Source organism: Triticum urartu, unplaced genomic scaffold (genome assembly GCF_003073215.2).
Source record: "Triticum urartu cultivar G1812 unplaced genomic scaffold, Tu2.1 TuUngrouped_contig_4776, whole genome shotgun sequence".
Taxonomy (NCBI): Eukaryota; Viridiplantae; Streptophyta; class Magnoliopsida; order Poales; family Poaceae; genus Triticum; species Triticum urartu.
Genome location: NW_024115393.1, coordinates 1 through 7,016, shown reverse-complemented (window position 1 = coordinate 7,016; position 7,016 = coordinate 1). Strand labels below are relative to the sequence as shown.

At 46.2% G+C, this 7,016-nt stretch overlaps 1 protein-coding gene across 1 annotated transcript; it reads left to right on the top strand.

Annotated features, from left to right (window-relative positions):
- The first annotated feature begins 3,487 nt into the window (after nucleotides 1–3,487).
- Nucleotides 3,488–4,150, top strand: LOC125528292 (non-specific lipid-transfer protein-like). Its single transcript, XM_048692786.1, has 2 exons — nucleotides 3,488–3,790; nucleotides 3,893–4,150. Exons 1-2 carry the CDS (start codon nucleotides 3,492–3,494, stop codon nucleotides 3,897–3,899), a joined length of 306 nt encoding a protein of 101 aa, XP_048548743.1. The 5' UTR covers nucleotides 3,488–3,491; the 3' UTR covers nucleotides 3,900–4,150.
- Nucleotides 4,151–7,016: the final 2,866 nt, after the last annotated feature.

The window sequence follows — 7,016 nt, the reverse complement described above, 5'->3', positions numbered from 1 at the left end:
CTTCTCAGATGCCTAATCTTATTCTGCCAGCGCTCAAGCGCATTCCTACCGCCTGCATCCTTGGCCCACTCTCTGGCTACGAGCTCCAGGAACCCTTCTCTTTCGAACCACGCAAGCTCGAACGAGAACAAATTCTTGTTGCCCGAGTAGGTAGCCCCACCAGAGTCAAGAAAAAGAGGTGTGTGATCAGAGATCCCGCGAGAGAGAGCCTGGACTGTTACCAAGGGAAACTTCTGTTCCCATTTGACACTTGCGAGTACCCGATCCAACTTCTCAAACGTTGGATTTGGCATGGCATTAGCCCAAGTGAACTTCCTACCTGAAAGCTCAATCTCTCTCAGATCCAAGCTTTCAATGATAGTGTTGAACATGAACGACCATCTCCCGTCAAAATTATCGTTGTTCTTCTCATCACGTCTCCTAATAATGTTAAAGTCTCCCCCAACGAGAATGGGGAGCTGCTCAGAACCACAAACTCTAACTAGGTCGGCCAAGAAATCCGGTTTGAATTCTGCCTGCACGGCATCATACACCGCCACCAGAGCCCAATCAAAACCGTCAACCTTGGACCGCACCCTGAACTTCACCGCAAAATCTCCCATGACCACACTTCGAACTTCGAGAGAATCGCATCGAACACCAAGTAAGATCCCTCCCGATCTCCCTCTCGGTGGCAGACAATGCCAGTCAAACTCAATACCCCCCAAAAGAGTGTTGAGAAATTGTGGTGAAAAATTCGATCTACCCGTTTCCGACAACGCAATAAAATCCAGTCGATGTTCGATGGATTCATCTGCAAGAAACCTTCTTTTAGCCAAGTCCTTAAGACCTCTGCTATTCCAAAAGATTCCTCTTATCTCGTCGTGGAATTTTTTAGCCGTGCGGATCCTAGCACTCCTACGCACTGCGGACGTTGGGTAAATCTTGAGCTTCCATTTGCGCTTAGGGCTGGTCCTCGCGCATGCCCGGTCTTCTCTCCCTGTTTCAGGGGGTCTAGCAACTTCCATCTCGACACTCTCATCCTCCTCCTCCGGCTCCGGGAGGGGAGGCGCGAGATCGGCACAAAAATCATCAAGTACCCGGACTCCCAAAGCATCAATCTCGGAATCATTCATGGGTTTGACGGCAGCTAAGTTTTGAATCATATCTAAAGCCCTCTCGGCTTCTAGATCGAGCAAATCATTGATGGAATTAGAAATTTCACCCTCGTTACTACCTAGTGAAATCCCTAGTTGGTTTGCATTATCAACAATCTCATCGTTCGAAAAATGCAAGATGGAATTAGAAGTATTAACTGACATACCCGTAGTGACCTGAACGTCACGAAGCTTGGCCGCCCTCACGGCGCACCGCCGCTGCATGTCGTCCACCTCCGGGCGGCCCTGAAGACGACAGCTCAACCGTCGGCCCTCAGCCGCCTGGTCCGGAATCCCGCCGAACCGGATAACCTCCTCCCGAGTGAAGTTGCCCGGGGACTGACCTCCTGTCATCCCCCGGACACTCAACCGGTCTCCACGCCCGGGTGAGGGCGCCGAGTCATCTGATGGGGAACTAAGGGCCACCTGCCCCTGGTCCCCATCCACCCCAGACTGTAGGCCAGGAGTGGTCGCCGGCGCCATCTGCGGGGCGGTCCCCCAAGGCGCGGAAGATGGAGAGGACCCCGAGGCCACCCGCCCCAAGCCCCCTCCAAAGACTGGGCCTGCGTCCTGCAACATTGGCCCAGCGATAGGAGAGGAGGGCGCCGAGGCCACCTGCCCCGCCCCCCTCCCGACGGTGATCCCTCACTCACGGTATCACCGACCGGAGCACAAGGAGAAGGGGGCGCTAAGGCCACCTGCCTCGACCCCCTGCACAACTCGGAGCCACCACCTGCAGGTATGTCGTCTCACCAAAAACCGAGGGGGGCGAGAACACTATCTCCAAACCCTCCTCCTCGCAAGAGCCCTCCACACCCGGATCCTCAAAGTCCAACGCGGGTAAAGAGTGCTCAAAATCCTCCAAAGACTCCACCCGCTCGCTCCAAAGCCTCGGAGGTGCAGTAGCAGGCTCAATAGATCCAAATCTCAGAGTGGTCGACGGCAGTGAAGAAGGCGGCGCCGTCCCACCTCCGGTCGTCTGAGCAACAGACCCCGGTCCCTCGGACATCTCTCATCCAGGATCAGCGGTCGGAGTCTCCTTAACCCCCGCACCCTCATCATCCTCGTGCATATCAACATCAGTGGCAGCAGGTGCCTCAGCAAAAAGGCTGTCATCCCCAAACTCAATCTGAAGGTTGTAAACCTGCCCTTGATACGCCCACTTAACCACATCAGGCACAAACTTGATGTCCAAAATACTGACCCATCAACGTACTGTCTCAGTGGAGCCATGATGTCCATTTTATCCCTAGTTAGAGCCCGTCGAAACTCGGCATCTCACAACACAGAGGGGTGTATCCCCCAACCAGATGTCTTTTCAAAATCTTGTACTTTCTCCAATCCCAATGACGAAAGACCCCCTACTAACAAAAAGATCCTCTTTCAGTCTGATCAAACCTTTCCAAGTGGCAAGTCCGTAGGCTTGTCTAGAGAAAGAGTTTTAGACCCGAGGTATTTGTTAGGAAGTACTTTTTGCCATACTAGTTTCAATTAAAGAAGCTTGAAAAGACATTTGTTGAGCAACCATGTGTTTGTAATATGAAGATCCTCAATACCGTGACCCTTTGGTCCCATGGATGACATAAAACTTGCCACTTCGCTTTTTTTGTGTGTGTGTGTGTGGGTAAACTTCCCACTTGGTTAACCGATACTTCCGCTTATGTTCATCACTTTGCTAGAAAATTTTGCATATGTGAAGGAAGTGCCAATATTTAATATATACCATCTGGTTTTATAAATTCATTTCCCAAAATTATTGGAATCGAAGATTCACTTGGAAAAATAATTTGACAAATTAAAGATGTTGCCCTTGCGCGGGGTATCTAGCTAGTTCTGCAAATTGAGGATCCAAGGGACAATTGCATCCAGCTCTAAACACACCATCATGATTTCAGTGGTAGTGCATGCTTCCAAAGCCCAGCTTCATGCCTGGGCCATCCTTCGGAAGGGAAAAAGAAAAAACCATCCACGCATCTCTCTCTCTCGAACCCCTATTTAAGCCCCTACATTCTCCACTACATTCTCCACACCACCACGAGTTGCTCATCTCTCCACCCAATCATCACTAGCTAATACGGTGCACTGTTAGCTACAGACCAAGAAGTGATCATGGCCCGCGCTCAGGTAATGCTCATGGCCGTCGCCTTGGTGCTGATGCTCGCGGCGGTCCCGCGCGCTGCCGTGGCCATCGACTGCGGCCACGTTGACCGCCTTGTGCGCACCCGCCTGAGCTACGTTCAGGGCGGCCCCGGCCCGTCTAGGCAGTGCTGCGGCGGCGTCCAGACCCTCCATAACCAGGCGCAATCCAAGAGCGATCGCCAAGCCGCTTGCTACTGCCTCAAGGATTTGTTGCTGATGCCCGGGGCGGCCCCGCGCGCTGCCGTGGCCATCGACTGCGGCCACGTTGACAGCTTGGTGAGACCCTGCCTGAGCTACGTTCAGGGCGGCCCCGGCCCGTCTAGGCAGTGCTGCGGCGGCGTCCAGACCCTCCATAACCAGGCGCAATCCAAGAGCGATCGCCAAGCCGCTTGCTACTGCCTCAAGGATATCGCTGGTCGCATCCACAATCTCAACAAGGACAACGCCCGCAGCCTCGCCCCCAAGTGCGGTGTCGACCTCCCATACCACATCAGTCTCGACATCAACTGCAACAGGTGATTAATTCACATGCAAGCATATATATATGAACATTCATCCACGTAAAATTTATTGGTATTAACATTAATCAAATCTTTGCACGCATGATTGACCTGCAGTGTGTAATGAGCGACGATCCGTCAAGCTGGTGCTCAGCTCATCCATCCACGTGGAGTTGAAGCGCGCAGCCTCTATCCCTATGTAGTATGGGCACTAGTTATGCGAGTTTATACTGAATATGAATAAGAACTCTCTCCTGCTGGCTTGCTGGTACTCCTCTGGAGGAGATCAGTATCTGTGTACCTGAGAGTTAAGAGTTTGTACCATGGGCACTCCCAGTGTTTATGGACTTTTATACATACAGCTCGTTCTGTTCAGTGTGTGACTTATCTCTGTTTCCTCACGTTCGCCTGTCATATACTCCTTCCATCCGGTATTAGTTGACGCTCAAACGGATATATCTGAGTATTTAACAAAAAACTATCACAATTCGTGAAACCATCGCAAACTCCTTTTTACCGGTGACGGGATGTACCGGCTAAGCATCTGCCGTTCATTCACTTTGCGATTCGTGCGATTTCCAGGCCCACACCTCACGTATATTAGTGTATTCCCAAGGAGCATGGCATATTCAACATTGTGTCATATCAGATGGCAGGTCCATGTCAGTGATAAAGTAGTACTTTATGCATGCCTGATTCATTCTCTCTTCTAGTTCACGTAAAGGTGCATATGCATGCGAGATTAAATCCTGCCTTTTATTTTCTCTTTAGCAATTTCATTCAATCATATCTTTAGAACTACAATCCCATTTTAGAAATATTTTTTATATTTGAACTCCTAGCACCAAGACCTTTAGAACAAGATCAATCTTGAATGCATTTAAACATGATTAAATTTCAACGTTGCAAATGAGTGAAATCAGTTTTCTGAAATAAGTGAAATCAGCTTTCTGAAATAAGAGAAACCATTTTTTTGAAATGGGATTTTTTTTGTTTTTCATGTAAATGAAACATATTTCAGTGCAAAATATGTGAAACTAGTTATTTTAAAAATGTGAAACTAGTTATTTAAAAAATGTGAAGCTGATTATTTCCAATCAGTTTTAAAAATAAGTTAAATCTATCTTTGAAACAAGTGGAATTGTTTTTTCAATCTAGTGACTGTAATGTGTTTTTCTGAAACTAGTGAAATGAGTGAAATCTATCTTTTATAATTAGTGTAATCAGTTTTTTGAAACAAGTGGAATATAGTATTTTAATTGAGTGAGTGTAATGCGTTTTCTGAAATAAGTGAAATGTGAGAAATAAGATACTTGAAAAAAAATGAAATATATCCATTGCTCTGTGAAACTATCTATTTCAATGTTTCAAACTGATTTTTGTGATGAGTGAAATACGTTTTAAGATATTTCATAAATACGAAGTGAAATTAGTATTAGAGATTTTTGTTGTTGTAAAGAGTGAATCAGTTTTCCAAATCAGTGAAATGTGTCTTTTCAAACTAGTGAAATACTGATTTTGAAATGAGTGGAATTATATTTTTTGAAATGGGTGAAATCTATCTTCTGTAAATGAGTGTAATTTGTTTTCTAAAACTAGTGAAGTGAGTGAAATCTATCTTTTGGAATGAGTGAAATCAGTTTTTTGAAACGAGTGAAACATAGTATTACAATTGAGTGAGTATAATATGTTTCTCTAAATTAAGTGAAATCTAATTATGTAATTGAGCGTAATGTGTTTTCTAAAATGAGTGAAATTAGTTTTAAGCTCTATATTTTTAATTTAGTGAAATATTTTTTTAAACAAGTGAAATATAGTATAGTATTTCAATTGAGTGAGTGTAATGTGTTTTCTGAAATGAGTGAAATATATCTTTTGGAAATTAGTGTAATGTGTTTTTTGAAATTAGTGAAATCTATGTTTGGAGCGAGTGAAATTTTCTTTCTTAACTGCTATTTTTTAAATGAGTGAAATCATTTTTCTGAAATTGTTTTTTTGGCGTGTGAAAATATGTTAATTGGGTTATTTCAAATACGTTCAAATGATTATTTAAAAAATATGAAACTGGTATTTATGAAATACATGAAACATATTTCAATGTGTTTGTCAAGTTGTTTATTCAATGTGTGAAACTGATGTTTGTGAAATACAACTAAACTGAAATATGAAAAGTATAAAATTCAAATTGTTCAAAATATATCCATGACTGGTCTTGTTTCAAAGGTCTTGTCGCCCTGAATTCAAATATATCGCTTTTTTCAAAAACAAAGTTTAGATTCAAAGCATATTTACCATCCAAAACATTTCCCAAAGAAATTAAATAAAGGTCTTGCGTAGGGAGAGAGAGAGGATAATATATGTACCAGCATGCATGTAAATGTCCTTTTCCCTGACAAAAGCTGTTGCATGCAAAGGGACCCACATTTGTATTATCAGTGTATAGAGTTGGGGCTGCAATTAATAGTTTATACCGACGAAGACCGCGCAGATCTTGACGAAATGAACGAAGGGTGGATCCAACACCGGTACAACCTGGCTCCGGTAAAATTACTTATTCGGTGAAACCGTCCTTATAAACTATCACTTTACAAATTTGTGTGAAAAACTATCATTTTTCATTAATTTTTGACTAAAAACTATCATGTATGAAAAATGCCCAATTCGACTCGTTTAAACTCAATTATGACATAATTGACCCACACAGTGTCTATCTTCTTGCTCCTCCTATATCTCTCTTAGTCATTTCAACAAACACCTCGTCTTCATGCCTCATGGTGGGGAGCTCGCCGGCGAGGTAGTTGTTGGCGAGGCCCAACACGGCGAGCCCGGGCGCCCTGAGGAGCGTGGTGGGGAGCCAGCCCGCGAGCGCGTTGTCGGATAGGTTGAGTTCCTGGAGCACCCGCGCGTAGGACGCGTCCGGGAGCGCGCCGGAGAGGTCGTTGCTGGCGATCAAGAGCACGTGCAGCTCGGTGGCGTTGAGCAGCAGCGCGGCGGGGAGGTTGCCGTTGAGGCCGTTCCCGGATAGGTCGAGGTGGCGCAGGTGCTCAACGCGGGCCAGCTCGGTGGGGAGCGACCCGGGCAGCTGTGCGCCGGGCGACGAGTTAGCTGGCCTTCGCTGGCTGCTGCAGACAGGGAAAGGGCGCATGCTGGTGCCCGTCCTTGCCGCCGCCACCTGCTGCTACCTCCGGCTGCTCGCCACCCCTGGTGTGGCCACTTGCCGTCGCCACCTTTTTCTTCCCCC

Bases quoted from the DNA above. Each gene is read 5' to 3' on its own strand.
- LOC125528292 (XM_048692786.1), top strand. From the start codon at position 3,492: ATGCCCGGGGCGGCCCCGCGCGCTGCCGTGGCCATCGACTGCGGCCAC.